Source organism: Schistocerca gregaria, chromosome 6 (assembly GCF_023897955.1).
Source record: "Schistocerca gregaria isolate iqSchGreg1 chromosome 6, iqSchGreg1.2, whole genome shotgun sequence".
In the NCBI taxonomy this organism is placed as follows: Eukaryota; Metazoa; Arthropoda; class Insecta; order Orthoptera; family Acrididae; genus Schistocerca; species Schistocerca gregaria.
Window position 1 is genome coordinate 154,242,616 of NC_064925.1, and position 18,923 is coordinate 154,261,538.

An 18,923-nucleotide genomic window follows, 5' to 3' on the forward strand; every position below is an offset into this window, starting at 1 on the left:
TTTCGCAGGAGCGATGCTTTCTAAAGCCGTGCTGATGCTTGGAGAGCAACTCCTCTGTCTCAAGGATATTCATTACATTCGAACGTTGCGTTTCCATTTGACAAATGGATCACTAATAATCAACATGGGTAGCTTTAGAAGAGTTGAGATGATCCTGATTGATGTGTCACTGAAGCGAAATCCAAAGATTAATGCAGGATCGAAGCAACCGAGATCTTCTTTTAACGGACCCATTGCTTCTCTGCTGACAATATTGTACTCCACGCCTCCTTTTGTATAGGTGGGTCCGTGTCTCTCGTGGCATCCACAGGACAGTTCTAGATTATGTAAGGGTGTCCTGATACTTTTCAGAGAGTGTACGTCAGGACAAAAAGGGTCAGATCTCGTCCAGTTTACATTACTGTCACGTACTACATTAATAATAGGGCACTTGACGGTAACATCCATTCTTAAGGAGAACGTATGCTAACTCTTTGGATTAATTTTGTTTGGGCAATTGTATACAACCACAAAAATGAAATAAATTCGTTTAGGTTCATCAGCTACAGGGTGAAAAGTATTTAAAACGACAAACTCTGGGAAGTTGTAGGGGACATCAAAACAAATATTTTTCCCTAATGTCATTTTTTCCTATGAGGATTATTTATACCGGTGGAGGCCGTATTACGCTCTTCAGTTGTTAGAGGCCATATTACGATCTTCAGTTGTAGGCAACTGCTGTCCACCAGTGTAGTAGTGCATTGTCTCTGTTTACTAATGGAGCGATACACCTGGAGTGAGTACAATGACATGGTTGGTGCGTACTACGTAACGCGCCACAACGGACGAGCTGCCCAGCACGTTTATCAACAACAATATCCTAATCGCAGTATGCAACATCATACTACCGTTGCTGCTGTGTACCGACGTCTGCGTGAGACCGAGTCATTTAGCAGATTACCTGGACAGGGACGCCGTCGCATGGTAAGAACGCTGCAATTTGAGGAAGCTGTCTTGCAGCTTGTGGAGAGGGATCCTTCAATCAGCACTCGTGCAATTGCACTTAACATGGGGACGAATCAGACCAATGTAAGAACAGCCCATCGAGAGCAGTTGTTACGTCCATTTCACTTACAGCGTATCCACAACATGAAACCAGTTGATTATCCACCCAGAGCACAGTTTTCGCAGTGGTACCTGGAACAGTGTGAAATCCATCTTACATTTCCATCCTCTGTGTTGTTTATCGACGAAGCAACGTTCGGGCGTAATGGAGTCTTCAGTATGCATAATTCGCATGTTTGGAGTGAGGATAACCCACATACCACAGTTACTAGAGCTCATTAAGTGCGGTTCTTCGTTAATGTGTGCGTCGGTGTTGTTGGGGATTGTTTAATTGGGCCGTATCTGCTACCTAGGCCATTGAATGGCAGGCACTATTACAATTTTCTCGCCAGAGCCTTGCCAGAATTATTGGAAGACGTCCCGCTCCCTACAAGGCAACGCATATAGTTCCAACATGTCGGGGCGCTGGCACATTTCAGTCGTCGTTTGCGTCGATTCCTGGACCGACGATTCCCAGAAACATGGATTGGCAGAGGTGGTCCTGTACCATGGCCTGTTCGATCCCCAGATATGGTCGCCTCTGGATTTTTTATGTGGGGAGAGATGTGCAACCTTGTTTACGCAACTCCTGTTGCACCAGAAGAGGATCTGGTTGCCCAGATAGTAGCAGCAGCAGGAACAATCAGGATACTCCTGGGTTTTTTTTTCCGTGTCAGTCAGAACGAGATCCGACAGTGTAACCTTTCTTTACGTGTCAATGAAGGCATTTTTGAGAATCTACTGTAATTGAAATTGGGTTCTGTTAATGTGTTGTCTCCTGGTCAGGAAAAAATGTAAAAGTGTTTGTTGGTTTCATTAATTGGGCGCCAGAGAAAACTTCCTCTACCGGTTTAAATAATCCTCATAGGAAAAAATGACATTAGGGAAAAATATTTGTTTTGATGTCCCATAGAACCTCCCAGAGTTTGTCGGTTTAAATACCTTTCAGCCTAAAAAATGATTCAAATGGCTCTGAGCACTATGGGACTTAACGTCTGAGGTCATCAGTCCCCTAGAACTTAGAACTACTTAAACCTAACTAACCTAAGGACATCACACACATCCATGCCCGAGGCAGGATTGGAACCTGCGACCGTAGCGGTCGCGCGGTTTCAGACTGAAGCGCCTAGAACAGTTCGGCTACCGCGGCCGGCACCTTTCACCCTTTATAACAACTGAACCTTATATTGTGAATGTGCCAAAATCATTTATTTGGGACCACTGCCTTAGGGCTTGCCTCTATTATTTTTCAGTAGTATTTAATTTATTTTTATTATATAATCACTACAAGTTCAATGATACAGCCTGAACTACAGCTACCGAAGTCGCTATTTTCAGTTCGAAAAATGTAAACTACTTTAGATCGTAGAGATTAATTTCACTGTGTTAATCCTTCCATGTGTGATGGATATCACGTACCGTTGTTTACAGGGAAATGAAGATAAAGCCATTGATTCTTCCAGCAACCACTGACGCGCGCTTCATAAGGAGGGTAAGTAGCATTCCAGCAATTATGTTCAACAATCTTATCAATAAATTTATTCTGTAAACCATCGTTCCTATCATATGGAAACTTTAATCTGCTCCACTTCTGTTATAATCGGTGGCTTCACCGTTCTTATAACATTATGTAAGATAATAATGAAAACTGAAAGAGTCTCTTGCCAACGGCCTTGTCGCAGTGGTAACACCGGTCCCCGTCAGATCAGCGAAGTTAAGCTCTGTCGGGTTGGGCTAGCACTTGGATGGATGACCATCCGGTCTGCAGCGCTGTTGGGAAGCGGGGTGCACTCAGCCCTTTTGAGGCAAACTAAGGAGCTACTTGATTGAGAAGTAGCTGCTGCGGTCTCGTAAACTGAGGACGGCCGGGAGAGCGGTGTGCTGACCACACAATGCGAGTCCATTGCTTGTTCTCAAATGACTGGAGCAGATATGAAGGATCTGCAGTGTGCTTGGAGCACAGTACGGCGATGCTCCCCTGTGGTGGCCAGACGCGGTCGGCCGTAACGTAGTTGAGTGTGTGTACTTACGGTGCCATGCAGAAGATCGGACCACTGTCACATCGGAATGCACCACAAATCTGGATATTGCACGAGTCGACCAGCCAGTCGGATGGAGACCAACGACGATTAAATTCTGTCAGCACCTGGTAACGCTATCTGAGACGAATGCAGATACTGTCCAAACCACCAGTGAACTCTGGTGGCCGTTCTGACTGTAACACAGAACTGTAACTCAAATGATTTTCATACGCAGTGATGGTGTGTACGTGTACGAAGCTACACTGACATCCGACAGTGCCTTCTAGATACTTCATATACTGTGTGATCAAAAAGTCAGTATAAATATGAAAACTGAATAAATCACGGAATAATGTAGATAGAGAGGCACAAAGTGACACACATGCTTGGAATGACATGGGGTTTTCTTAGACCCAAAAAATTACAAACATTCAAAAAATGTCCGACATACGACGCTTCATCTGATCAGAATAGCAATAATTAGCATAACAAAGTAAGACAAAGCAAGGATGATGTTCTTTACAGGAAGTGCTCAGTATGTCTACCATCATTCATCAACAATAGTTGTAGTCCAGGAATAATGTTGTGAACAGCACTGTAAAGCATGTCCGGAGTTATGGTGAGGCATTGGCGTCGGATGTCGTCTTTCAGCATAAATAGAGATGTCGGTCGATCACGATACACTTGCGACTTCAGGTAACCCCAAATCCAATAATCGCATGGACTGAGGTCTGGGGACCTGGGAGGCCAAGCATGACGAAAGTGGCACCTGAGCACACGGTCATCACCAAAAGACCCTCTCAAGAGACCTTCCACGCGTCTAACAATACTTTTTTTGTTCTAATAAAACCCCATGTCATTCCAAGCATGTGTGTCAATTTTTACCTCTCTGTCTACATTATTCCGTAGTTTATTAAGTTTTCGAATTTATACCGACTTTTTGATCACCCGGTATAATTGCGTGTGCATGTTAAACATTTCTTCCTAATATACGAATCATGAAGCTCAAAACCGCTGTTGACGTTAAAGTGAAAAACAGCGACTGAAGAGGCTATATTGGTTTTTAAAGTTGTCGTTACACTGAGTGCGGAATAACATTTTGGGTGTGTACATTACGCAGAATCATAGCGTGCACTGAAAATGTTTAATCGTATGAAATACAAAAGAAAATAAATTTGGTTCACTACGTTAGTGCGAGTCTTAACAAGCTTATCAATAGTTCTAGTGTCTTCACTAATACTGTGGCCAATTTCACGAAGGACGTAACTTACCACAATGACGGAAGCTAACCGATTGTTTCTAAAACTAAAACTTAACTCCGTCCGAACAGGCCATGTAGTCCCAACGGCACCGACCGGCCGCTGTGTCATTCTCAGCCCATAGGCGTCACTGGATATGGAAACCGCACCATTGCTTGGAAGCTAACGGCAGCTCGACTAGGGAATAACAGGAATGACCATCAACGCAATTTTTTTTCTCTCCAGTCATCTAACTGATTTGATGTGGCCGCATGCGTTCCTCTCCCGCGCCAACCTTTTCATCTGAGAGTAGAAATTGCAACCTACCTGCTCAATTATTTGCTGGAAGTATTTCAATCTCTATCTACAGTGTTGATCCTCTACAGCTCCCTCTAGCATCGTGGGAGTTATTCCCTGATATCATACCACATGTCCTTATCTTCCCGACTATCATTAATATCAGTTTTCCATATATTTATGCCGGCCGGTGTGGCCGAGCGTTTCTAGGCACTTCAGTCTGGAACCGAGCGACCGCTACGGTCGCAGGTTCGAATCCTGCCTCGGGCATGGATGTGTGTGACGTCCTTAAGTTAGTTAGGTTTAAGTAGTTCTAAGTTCTAGAGGACTGATGACCTCAGATGTTAAGTCCCATAGTGCTCAGAGCCATTTGAACCATATATTCTTCTTTTCATTACGGTTCTGCGGAGAACCTCCTAATTCCTTACCTCATGTTTGTTGTTGTGGTCTTCAGTCCCGAGACTGGTTTGATGCAGCCCTCCATACTACTTTATCCTGTGCAAGCTTCTTCATCTCCAAGTACCAGCTGCAGCCTACATCAATCTGCATCTCCTTAGTGTATTCATCTTTTGGTCTCCCTCTACGATTTTTACCCTCCACGCTGCCCTCCAGTACCAAATTGGTGATCCCTTGATGCCTAGGAACATGTCCTACCAACCGATCCCTTCTTCTAGTCATGTTGTGCTACAAACTCCTTTTCTCCCCAGTTATATTAAATACCTACTCATCAGTTATGTGATCTACCCATCTTATCTTCAGCATTATTTTGTAGCACCACTTTTCGAAAGCTTCTATTCTCTTACTGTCTAAACTATTTATCGTCCATGTTTCACTTCCATACATGGCTCCACTACATAAAAATACTTTCAGAAACGACTTCCTGACACGTAAATCTATATTCGAAGTTAATAAATTTCTCTTCTTCAGAAACGCTATCATTACCATTGCGAGTCTACATGTACTTCGACCATCATCAATTATTTTGCTCACCAAATAGCGAAACTCTCTTACTACTTTAAGTGTCTCATTTCCTAATCTAATTCCCTCAGCATCACCCGCCTCAATTCGACCACTTTCCATTACCCTTGTTTTGCTTTCGTTGATGTTCATCTTATACCTTCCTTTCAAGACACTGTCCATTCCGTTCAACTGCTCTTCCAATCCTTTGCTGTCTGACAGAATTACAATGTCATCGGCGAACCGCAAAGTTTTTGTTTCTTCTACATGTATTTTAATACCTACTCCGAACTCTTCTTTCGCTTATTTACTGCTTCCTCAATATACAGATAGAATAGCATCGGGGAGAGGCTACAATCCCGTTCACTCCCTTCCCAACCACTGTTTCCCTTTCATGTCCTTCGACTCTCATAACTGCCATCTGGTTTATGTACAAATTGTAAATAGCCTTTCGCTCCCTGTATTTTACCCCTGCCAACTTCAGAATTTGAAAGACAGTATTCCAGTCAACATTGTCAAAAAGCTTTCTCTAAGTCTACAAATGCTAGAAACGTAGGTTTGCCTTTCCTTAATCTCTCTTCTAAGATAAGTCATAGGGTTAGTATTGCCTCCCGTGTTGCAACATTTCTACGGAATCCAAACTGATCTTCCCCGAGGTCGGCTTCTACCAGTTTTTACATTCGTCTGCAAAGAATTCGTGTAAGTATTTTGCATCTGTGGCTCATTAAACTGATAGTTCCGTAATTTTCACATCTGTCAACGCCGGCTTTCTTTGGGATTGTAATTATTTTATTTTTCTTGAAGTCTCAGGGAATTTCTCCTGTCTCATATCTTGCTCGCCAGATGGTAGAGTTTTGTCAGGACTGGCTCTCCAAAGGCTGTCAGTAGTTCTAATGGAGGCCTTGTTTCTTCTTAGGTCTTTCAGTGCTCAGTCAAACTCTTTACGCAAAATCGTATCTCCCATTTTATATTTATCTACCTCCCCTTCCATTTCCATAATATTGTACTCAAGAACACCGCACCTGTATAGACTCTCTATATACTTCTTCCACCTTTCTGCTTTCCGTTCTTTACTTAGAACTGGGTTTCCATCTGAGCTCCTGATATTCATGCAAGTGGTTCTCTTTTCTCCAAAGGTCTCTTTAATTTTCCTGTAGGCAATATCTATCTTACCCTTCGTGAGATAAGCCTCTACATCCTTACACTAGTCCTCTAGCCATTCCTGCTTAGCCGTTTTGCACTTCCTGTCGATCACATTTTTGAGACGTTTGTATTCCTTTTTGCCTGCTTCACTTACTGCATTTTTATATTTTCTCCTTTCATTAATTAAATTCAGCATCTCTTCTGTTACCCAAGGATTTTTACTAGCCCTCGTCTTTTTACCTACTTGATCCTCTGCAGCCTTCACTATTTCATTCCTCAAAGCTACCCATTCTTCTTCTACTGTATTTCTTTCCCCCATTCCTGTCAATCGTTCCCTCATACACTCCTTTGAAGTCTGTACAACCTGTGGTTCTTTCAGTTTATCCAGGTCCCATCTCCTTAAATCCCCACCTTTTTGCAGTTTCTTCAGTTTTAATCTACAGTTCATAACCAATAAATTGTGGTCGGAGTCCACATCTGCCCCCGGAAATGTCTTACAATTTAAAATCTGTTTCCTAAATCTCTGTCTTACTATTATATAATCTATCGGAAACCTTCTAGTATCTCCACGGTTCCTCCATGTATACAAAACTTCTTTAATGATTCTTGACCCAAGTGTTAGCTATGATTAGGTTAGGCGGTGTTCAGAATTCTATCAGGCGGCTTCCTCTTTCGTTTCTTCCCCCAATCCATATTCACATACTATGTTTCTTTCTCTCCCTTTTCCTACTGTCGAATTCCAGTCACCCATGACTATTAAATTTTCATCTCACTACCTCAATAATGTCTTTTGTCTCATCATACATTTCATCAACTTCTTCATGATCTGCAGACGTAGTTGGCATGTAAACTTGTACTACTATAGTAGGCATGGGCTTTGTTCTATCTTGGCCACAATAATGCGTTCATTATGCTGTTTGTAGGAGCTTACACACACTCCTATTGTTTTTTATTCATTATTAAACCTACTCCTGCTTTACCCCTGTTTGATTTTGCATTTATAGCCCTGTGTTCACCTGACCAAAAGTCTTGTTCCTCCTGTCACTGAACTTCACTAATTCCCACTATATCTGTTACCTATCCATTTCTGTTTTTAAATTTTCTAATCTACCTACCCGATTAAGGGATCTGACATTCCACACTCCGACCTGTAGAGCGCCAGTTTTCTTTCTCCTGATAACGACGTCCTCTTGAGTAGTCCCCACCCGGAGAACTGAATGGAGGACTATTTTACCTCCGGAATATTTTACACAAGAGGACACCATCATTTACTCATACTGCAAAGCTGCATGCCCTCGTTTTGGTTAGTTTACAAGGCCAGGTCAGTCAATCTTCTTGACTAGTTTATTAAATTTCAGCTTACTTATAATCATTACTAAATTGTGAGCTGTGTCTATATCTACTCCTGGGTACGACTTACAATCCAGCATCTGATTTCGGAATCTCTACCTAACCACGATGGAATCTTCCCCTATCTCCCGGCCTTTACTACACGCTCATTTTATTTTCGAGTGATCGATCTCTTCTTGTGATTCTTCAACAGAGTATTCGCTATTTCCTACTGATGTACTCCTTTGCATAGTCTGGAGATAACACCACAATACAAGTGGCTAATTTTACATTACTGCCGTCACCAGGGAGGAGGGACACCTGATGACTGGCTTTGCACTGTGTTCATCAATGAGCTGCTGTCGTGTACCACTCTGGATGACCTCATTCGGCGAATATGGTGGCGTCCTCAATAGAGTTCCCATTTTTCCAGTGTTTTGGAGAGGCATGCTGTTGGGAGGCAATGAGTATGACTTCATATCATTAGTGGTAGTGATTGAGGGAATTCTGACGCCAAAGGCTGTGGAGATCCTGCATCCTCTTTATGTTCTCAAATTCAGTTGTGCGCCACCTAGCCTCAGCAGGATATAAAAATATTTTGTGCGTGCATGTAGACCAGAGAGGGTGCATCATGCTGCCAATTTCTTTGCAAATCTGACTCGATTTTGTAGTCACTGCAGAAACATCATACACCTTTTGAGCATGTAAAGTTTCACTTCGTTTCCTCCTCCCTTTTGAACATGTTTTTACTGTTTGTCAATACGAATCTCTTATTGTAAAGCTATAATTTTGAGTCACTGTTCTTCTTATATTATGCGAAAATAATAATTGAGAGGCTGAGCCGTTTACGTTTTAAAATGTTCTAGTGACTGTATCACTAACAGAGTAAAAAGAAGTGTATCAATCCTCTCTTTTTTAATTACCAACAACTCTACAAAACTTCTCTTCCTGTCAACATTAATAATATGAACGATTACGATATCCCTTGTTGGAATGCCACTCTTCCACATCATCAGACATTTAATGTCTACTTCCGAAAAAGGCTTATTTTTGAGTCTTCTATTCATTGCGATATTCAGCTTTATGGATCCAAGTAGATTCTTCGCTGTCCAGTAATCCCATCTATCCTCCCTCCATTAGGACGTTTTAATGCGATTAAAATTTCGTCTGTTTGACCTTACTGTCTGGCGCCCCTTCGTTAGGTGCTTCTGTCTATTGGCAAATGATAGGCACATATGCGATTCTAGACTCTTGGACCGTACGCTCGCTGTATGGCGGGGAACTAGTTGAATGGTTTTCTCAAACTTTCATTTAACGTGAGCTGTATGCACAATGGACAGTGCCTGCCGAATGTTGGGTTCTGAATTTTCTAGATTGCATTACAGGTTTGATATTTTAAGATTACATAGGGTATTCACCCAGTACGATTAATTTGGAAATAATGCTGCAAGAACCCAGCAATTAACACAGTCCAGAGGAGCGCTTGGTAGGACTAGGTCGCAACGCTGACGCAATTTCGGAATTTGTTTGGAACTCAAGAAATCTGAGAGACGTTTGAAAACCAACCCAGATGTCAGAGACGAATCGGAGATCTTTCCGGGCAGCGATAGTGTTAGATGACGCTATACATTGCTGAGGTAAACCGTTAGTAACTACCTACAAAATTATTCTCCATTTAAAAATGTTCACAAGGCATAGTTGCGTAGGCTTCCGCGGCCAGAGTCAGTCGACATAAAAGTTTTCTGGGTTTGGTACCGGGTCATAATGTAAATTTACATTATGACGCGGTACCAAACCCAGAAAACTTTTATGTCGGATGTTCACCAGAGTTTACAAGTGCTTTTCCCCTTTGTGCACACGATTCACAGTCAGGGGTCTCGTATTAGATCGTGGAAATATCGTATAGCTGGAGTTGGATGAAATTAATATGTGTTTGTTTCCTGTTGCATAGCTGGAGTTGGAAGGGCAAAATTAATATGTGTTTGTTTCCTCGGAAGCTTTATGTATTTTTGTGTGACTCTTAACTTACATAGCTGTGAACCGATGCCATGTTCTGGAGCAAATTTATGTGCAGATTGATGGAGATCATTTGGTAAGTGCGTTGTATTTTAACAGTGTGCAGTTTCCAATCCAGTTACCTAGCCTTGAAATTTATGTTGCTACAGAGCTCATTTTATTGGTGGAGGAGGTGGTACAAACTGAAATTTTTTTACTGATCAAAGTGATGATGACCACCTGTATTAAGATCAGTTTACAGTGGCAACAATGGCCAGAATTGATCCGGATGTGTCGATGGAAATTTGTTAATCAGTGATTATAATGCATGTCCGCTCGCGGTAGCTGAGTGGTCAGCGTGACAGAATGTCAATTCTAAAGGTCCGGATACGATTCCAGGCTGTGTCGGAGATTTTCACCGTTCAAGGACTGGGTGTTGTCCTAATCATCATCATTTCATCCCCATCGACGCCCAAGTCGCCGAAGTGGCGTCAAATCGAAAGTCTTGCACTCGGAGAACGGTCTACCCGACGAGAGGCCCTAGTCGCGCGACATTTATTTTACTGCAATGCGTCACTTAGTCTGTGTCAGTCGCTGGTCATTGTTACAAGAACGTGAATTTTGGCAGCGTTCGCGTGTGATATCTTGAGAAATACGACGGCGTCAGAAGGAAAAAGCCCAAACAAGTGTCCTGCTGTTCAAAAGAATCCTCTGGACTTTCTTCTGGTTTGTTTTCATTTGTAATTGCCCATGTTTATGGTGTCATCTATGTGGTGTCACCGCCAGACACCACACTTGCTAGGTGGTAGCCTTTAAATCGGCCGCGGTCCGTTAGTATACATCGGACCCGCGTGTCGCCACTATCAGTGATTGCAGACCGAGCGCCGCCACACGGCAGGTTTATAGAGACTTCCTAGCACTCGCCCATTTGTACAGCCGACTTTGCTAGCGATTGTTCACTGACTTCTACGCTCTCATTTGCCGAGACGATAGTTAGCATAGCCTTCAGCTACGTTATTTGCTACGACCTAGCAAGGCGCCAGTATCCGTACTATTGATATTGTGAATCATGTACCATGAAGAGAAACTTTCTCCATGATGGATTAAAGTTAAGTATTCCACCAGCTACGTCCGTTTTTCTCAATTCTAATTCCCTTGTCATGTTCCAGACCTCACGCCAGCCTGCGTGAGCTAAACGCGTGCATTTCGGCCTCCTTTAGAAAAACACGTTTGGCTCTCCTGACAACCACAACAATCTAATCTATTCGCCTTTTATTAGGTCATCAGCTTTGTTCTACCTCTTTTCTAATGTCATCTGCAGACCTTTGATTAGACTCTGTTCTATAGCCCCTAATTTAGAAAACAACTGCCTTTCTCTGCCTACCATGCCACTAGATGACGATGTTCCAATCATGACCGTATCATTTTCGTAGCACTGATAATGCAGTTTACCACTCATTTCTGCTCCAAGACTCATTTATTTGACTTCAAGGACATTTCTGGAAGGCAAAGCAGTTGTGAAATGATTCTGCCTTCTTTTTTCACCCATACATGTTTCGTGATACTTCACCATGATCAATATACAGGGTGGTCCATTGATCGTGACCGGGCCAAATATATCACGAAATAAGCGTCAAACGAAAAAACTACAGAGACTCGTCAAGCTTGAAGGGGGAAACCAGGTGGCGCTACGGTTGGCCCGCTAGTTGGCGCTGACATAGGTCAAACGGATATCAACTACATTTTTGTAATAGGAACCCCCATTTTATTACATATTCGTGTAGTCCATACAGAAATATAAATGTTTTAGTTGGACCACTTTTATCGCTTTGTGATAGATGGCGCTGTAATAGTCGCAAACATATGGCTCACGATTTTAGACGAACAGTTGGCAACAGGTAGGTTTTATAAATTAAAATACAGAACGTAGGTACATTTGAACATTTTTTTTCAGTTGTTCCAATGTGATACATGTACTTTTGTGAACGTATCATTTCTGAGAACGCATGCTGTTACAGCGTGATTACCTGTAAATACCACATTAATGGAATAAATGCTCAAAATTATGTTCATCAACCTCAATGCATTTGGCAATACGTGTAACGACATTGCTCTCAACTGCTAATAGTTCGCCTTCCGTAATGTTCGCACATGCATTGACATTGCACTGATGCATGTTGTCAGGCGTTGTCGGTGGATCATGATAGCAAATATCCTTCAACTTTCCGCACGGAAAGAAATCCTGGGACGTCAGGTCCGGTGAACGCGCTTCGACGACCAATCCACATGTCATGAAATATCCTACTCAACACCGCTTCAACCGTACACGAGCTATGTGCCGGTCATACATCATGTTGGAGGAACATCGCCTTTCTGTCATGCAGTTAAACATCTTGTAGTAATATCGGTAGAACATTACGTAGGAAATCAGCATACACTGCACCATTTAGATTGCCATCGATAAAATGGGGGCCAATTATCCATCCTCCCATAATGCTGCACCATACATTATCCCGCCAAGGTAGTTGATGTTCTACTTGTCGCAGCCATCGTGGATTTTCCGTTACCCAATGGTGAATATTATGCCGGTTTACATTACCGCTGTTGGTGAATGTTGCTTCGTCGGTAACTAGAACGCGTGCAAAAAGTCAGTCATCGTCCCGTAATTTCTCTTGTGCCCTGTGGCAGAACTGTGTACGACGTTCAAAGTCGTCGCCATGCAATTCATGGCGCATAGAAATACGGTACGGGTGCAATCGATACTGATGTAGCATTCTCAACACCGACGTTTTTGAGATTCCCGATTCTCGCGCAATTGGTCTGCTACTGATGTGCGGATTAGCCGCGACAGCAGCTAAAACACCTACTTGGGCATCATCATTTGTTGCAAGTCGTGGTTGACGTTTCACATGTGGCTGAACACTTACTGTTTCCTTACCTAACGTAACTATCTGGCGAACCATGGGGACACTTGGATGATGTCCAGGATACTGAGCAGCATACATAGCACACGCCCGTTAGTCATTTTGATCATAATAGCCATACATCAACACGACATGGACCTTTTTCGCAATTGGTAAACAGTCCAATTTAACAGAGGTGATTTATCACGAAGCAAGTACCGTCCGCACTGGCGGAATGTTACGTGATACCACGTACTTATACGTTTGTGACTATGACAGCACCATCTATCACAAAGAAAAAAAAGTGGTCCAACTAAAACATTCATATTTCTTTACGTACTATGCGAATATGTACTAAAATGGGCGTTCCTCTGTAAAAAGAACGCAGCTGATATCCGTTTGACCTGTGGTAGCGCAATCTTGCGAGCCAACCATAGCGCCATTTGGTTTCTCCCTTCAAGCAAGACGAATTTCGTTCTCTGTAGTTTTTTACTTGATGCTTATTTCGTGAGATATTTGGACCGGTCACTGTCAATGGACCACCCTGTATATCCTCTTATATGCAAAATTTAGGCACATGGAATAGTATGATAACGCTGTTTGATTATTTTCACTAAGACCATAATATGATATAAGAACAGGGGAACCTTATTTTGTACAACGTACGATTGTGGTTCAATAAGTACAGCTACATATCTGTTTTATGGAAGCAAATTCCTTTTTTTTCTGTGTGCCAATACATTACTTTACTCCCCACTCCTTTGTTTACAACACCATATTTTTCCACACAATCTCCGTTCAATGCGATGGACTTACGCAACCTTACTGTGGTTGCCTGCATGCCTGCATAGTACCAGTCTCCTAATCGACGGTGGAGCCAACGTCTTGCTACATCAATAAACTCCCCATCAACCTCGTACCGCGCAAGCAGTTCCACAGAGATGCTCCTTCGTTCATCATCAAGATCTTCAGTTATGGGGCTAAGAGTCCAACGGGCACACACCTTTAAGTATCTCAACTTGCGGACAAGTGTGTCAGGATCACCAACAGAGACGTCAAGTGAAGCATCGAGGTGTTTCATCGTGTTCTATGGATCACCTCGAATGGAGGGCCCTTATGTTCCAACACTACAGCAGTCACAGTTATTTACGGCCGTTCGGCATGCAAGAGAGCTAAGAGGTTTGTGCGATGTCATTGCGATGATGACAGACCATGGTCCAACGATTCAGCTTGCTTTTTTTCACTGCCAGATATCCGTAGAGATTCTACAAGCGCCTATGAGTACCTGCGATGCTCTGGTTTTCCATCAAAAGAAACCCAATGACAGCGCTCTGCTTGGAGCGCACCTTCATTACAGACGCCATTTTGGAGGCTACGTACAGTGCCGCCAACCGTCGGAGCTTCATGAAACTAAAGGCGCTGAAGTGCGAATACTCCACAAAGTCCCACAACAAATTCCGCATCTTTTCAACCGAAACTATCCGAGAAAACAAATGTGTTGCACTACTTATTGAACGTCACTCGTACTAATATTGGGCATAAAACAGATACTTCACTGAATTTCATGAAGTACTGAGAAGTTTAGTATACAGGATATGTGCACATGACTACTGTTACCATTAATGAACACATCATTTTATTCCTAATCGCGAAACTACACCTGAAAATATGTCTCAGAATGAGTTGTCCAGGAGAGAAGATTTTGAATTAGATTTAAAACTTGCGTCGCCACCTGGTAGACATTTTATGATGGTGGACAAAAGAGCAAAAAGTTTTATTGCTGCACAGTGAACTCTCTGAGCCACTGACAGCTTTAATAATGAGAAATAAGGGCCATTTTCGCCTCTAGTGTTATAGGCACGTACATCACAGTTCTTCTCAAACTGTGAGGAATTATTTGTGATGAATTTCTTTAGGTGAAATATGTATTGTGACAGCACATGACGTCTGTGGGTGAATGCCACGTATTATTTTTACTTCTCACCTTAGTGCAGTAAATACTTTCTTTCAGTTTCATGAGTTACCAAAAAAACATGTTCTGTACGTGGTTATTTAGTGGAAGTATACAAAATATGTCAGAAGTTTCATGCGTTTGTTTCCAAGATTAGCAGTTACATGACAAGTAAAAGAAAATGAACGTAACTGTTTGAGAAGCTGAGTAATATACTTCTTACAGTGCTGATTTTCATGAATATGTACTCTCAAAAATTTGTAGCATTCTACCCTACTTACTGTCTCCTACTCATCTGCTTTATCAACTGGTTTGATTTTCTTTATTATACAGAATTGAACGTAGTGAGTTCTTTTCAAAGTTTAGGCAGAGTCCAATTTGAGGGGAGCATGTAATAGTTCTAATAGTTCTTTGGGAAATATCGTTTTCTAGCCCTTGTGTTGCTTTCTCTCTAATGGGATTATAAGACTACTATTATCTGCAAAAGTACCCATTTCGCTTGTTGAATGTTAAATGGAAGGTCACTCACATATATAATTAATAGGAGTGGATCCAAAATTGAATCTTGTGCAACTCCCTGTGTTTTTTGTGTTTTTTTTTTGTTTTTTTTTTTTACCCCATTCACTAAAGTTTTCTGTTTTCTGCGTTTAAGACGCAGTGATAATTATTCACGACAAGTTTTTGCATTCTGTTTGTCGAGTAAGATTCAAACTATCTGTGTGTAAAGACATCAGTTCCATAAAAGTTGAGTTTTTCTAAGAGAGTATCACGATCTGCACACTCAAAGGCCTTGGAGAGATAATAAAAAATACCAACTGGTGATATAGAATTATTTAAGCCTTGCACTATCTGACGAGTGAATGTACTGTAAAAATAGCATTCATTTCTGCATTCCAAACTTTAGTGTACTACGTAAGTTGTTTCCACTTAAGTGTGCGACTGTTCTCGAGTACATAATTTTTTTCTAATATTTTGGAAAAAGATGTCATTAAGGTAATTCGAAGATAAATGTTTAAGTCAGTCTTCTCACCTTTCCTCTGAAATGTTTTAATAATTGCAGGTTTTCACCTGTCTGGAAAAATTCCCTGGGCCGTTGATACGTTGCACTCTTCACTAAGGACATTGCTTAGAAAGTTGGACAAACTTTTGGGAATTCTGTTTGAAATTCCATCAGCCTCACAAAAGCTTTCGTTTTCAGAAATTTTATAATTATATTAATTTTAGTGGAGGATGGTAATGCTACTTCTAGTTGCTTGAAGTTTAGCTAAATGACCTTTCTAATATATTCTCTTGCATCTTCAACTGAACCATTTAATACTATTTTGGTGCTATGCTTCGAAAGTGTTTGTTAGAAGTACTTGCAAGTTGTGAATTATCAGTCTTGACATTGCGATTTAGTTTAACTCTCATGGAATTTTGTACGCTGACTCTCTGTCCTTTCTCTCTTTTTACAGTTTTCCATGCCTTAAGTGTCTTTTTAACTGATCGCTTGAATAATTTTTTAGGAAAGCAACTTTCAAATATGCTTAGATTTCCCATTAGCAATTGGGTGCGAATTAATTGTTTCAGCCTGCGCACTGTCTATAAAAATGCTACTTGTCAGTGTCCCACTATTTTGCTGCACCCAAGGGGAAAATTGACTACTGAAATTAATTTGGAGCACTCAAATAATAATTATATTTAATTTTTAATGTCAGTATTAATTACGAAATTTACACTGAAAACGCCACAAACTAATAACCGTTTCTTCCTGTCTGACAGGTAGCTCAGTAATGCATCTAGATTTCTCATAAAGAGCTGAAAGTTTTCTAGAGGGGATCTGTAGAAAGTTGCAGTTATCAGAAAAGTATTCTACACTAACAACTCACTAGCAAATGGTTCTAGGTTCTGATCAATACAAAAACATTTTGTTTCAATGTTATTCACTTTGTCCCCAACTTTTAAGTATGCTGCAATTCTTCCTTTCGCCATGTCAACTCTGTATGGAAATGACTCACGTCTGTACTCCCTGATATTTAACTTCTCTCTCAGTGTGGTTACATTGTGTTAGAGGCACAGAACAGCTATCCCTTCAGAAATTTCCACATTTTCTAGGCATACCATAAGTTCGTCTGTCTGGTTTGTCAACTCCCTAACATACTGATGAAAGAAATTGTTTTTATTTTCCTGGAAACTGTTACGTATTTTATGGGCTTGTAGTGCCCTAATTTCTTTGGCCACATTAGATATTTTTTTTAAATATATCAGAAACTGAATCATGTACTGCAGCCTTCTTTGTGTTGCAGGCTGGAATTCCTGCGCTGGGATTCATGCCGATAAACAACACTCCAATACTTTCGCACGGAATAGACGAGTACATTACAGCGGCCTCCCTGCTGCGTGGCATCGACATCTTCCAGGGTGTGCTCCAGGAGGTGGCCAACGTCCTGTAGAGGTCTCCAGAGGCCGACACGTACCCACTTAGCTGGGCGCCCCTCGTGGTTGAAATCACCAACCCTTCCGCACCAATATTCGTTTAAGACACTGTGGGCAACATTCACACTATACACAGCATTTAATTTCGCAAAGTATCAGCCAAAACCTTTATGACAGTTTATTGATACCATATTCTTCGAAGTCACCAAGCACAGACATCACATTTCACAGAAGAACTTTTGTAAGGTTCGCCTATGACAAACCACAATAAACGTTGGAGTACACAATATGTAACTGAAGACACGCCGCTGGTGTGGAAAATAAAAACTGTTCAGAGACCAAAAATGCTTTGTTCTTTTACTGGGATGAAATAAATCAAGTTTGTGTGTATTATGTGGTCGAGTTTCAATCCTCCTTTAAGCTGTTTTTCAGACGAAATGCAGATGATTTCTGATATACACTGAAATAAAATTAATCTCAATGCCAAAAACGAGTTGTGCAGCAGTCTAAAGTTGGTACGCATGACACTATATCTGAAAGGTGATATCTGTTAAAATTTTGAGACAATCACACAAGAATGGCGCTAGTACCGCCACTAAGACGATTAAAATCAGGTTTACTTTAAATGCATGCTGTAACGGTCGTTACTTTTGAAATTAGACGTCGTGAACTGATGTTAGTCAAGAATGCTTTTATGGGAACAAAGATTAGTTGGTTGGTTGTTGGAGTTAAGGGACGAAACTGCGAGGACATTCATTCATTCATCTTGTAGGTATCGAACCATAAATAACCTTCAGAAGGAGGATAGAAAAAGCAAACCCTGGGAAAGCAAGTTCTGGGGAAGGAAATCCTGTGAAACTCGATTGTAAGGAAGATATATCACGACATGGAAAAATCAAGCAGAAGTAGGAAGGGAATGTACCCGTGGTCTAGGGGTTTGCCCGCTTTTTTTCGGAAGATATCACTCGTCTATTCATGGGCCGCATAGACGATATGGTGATCGGAGGAGATTTTAACTGTACATTATCTCCGTCTGATCAGCAGCCACATCATGTCCCGTGTGCGGAATTGGAAATGCTAGTGCGTGACCTCCACCTGATTGACACGTGGCGCCATATCCATGGCACAGCTCCTGGATACACCCACTATACAAGTCATTTATCAAGTCGGTTAGACAGGATTTACGTCACAAGCACCCTTTCGACGGCGACGAGAGGAGCAGAGCTCTGGCCCACTGCATTCACCGACCACACAGCCTATATTTGCACCATTGCCCTCCACGCTGCACGTGTGTGGCGCAGTAGGCCCCCCTGGAAACTGAACGTCGCCCATCTGGACGAGCCGGCATGTAAAGGTGCTATCGAAGAGTCGTGGAACGCGTCCTTACAGCGTCGTGGTCGTTACCGATCGCCCCTCAGTTGCTGGATTGAATGTGCGAAGCCTGCTCTTAGGCGCACCTTCATGGCTTACGGCCGGGAAGCGGCGGCATGGAGGAGGAGCACGGAAAACTTTTATTACACCGTCCTACGGAAATGTCTCGCTATGGAGCCCTCACCTGACAGGCAGATCATAGTCAATCGCGCGAAAGCGC

The 18,923-nt window shown here is 42.0% G+C and overlaps 1 protein-coding gene across 1 annotated transcript in view; it reads left to right on the forward strand.

Moving 5' to 3' along the window:
- The window catches only part of LOC126278226 (aminoacylase-1-like), a 68,715-nt gene extending 50,990 nt beyond the window's left edge, over positions 1-17,725 (forward strand). The window contains exons 7-8 of the mRNA XM_049978206.1: positions 2,515-2,575; positions 17,203-17,725. Coding sequence (XP_049834163.1) covers positions 2,515-2,575; positions 17,203-17,349 — 208 coding nt within the window. The 3' untranslated portion in view covers positions 17,350-17,725. The remainder of the gene's footprint in view (positions 1-2,514; positions 2,576-17,202) is intronic.
- Positions 17,726-18,923: the final 1,198 nt, after the last annotated feature.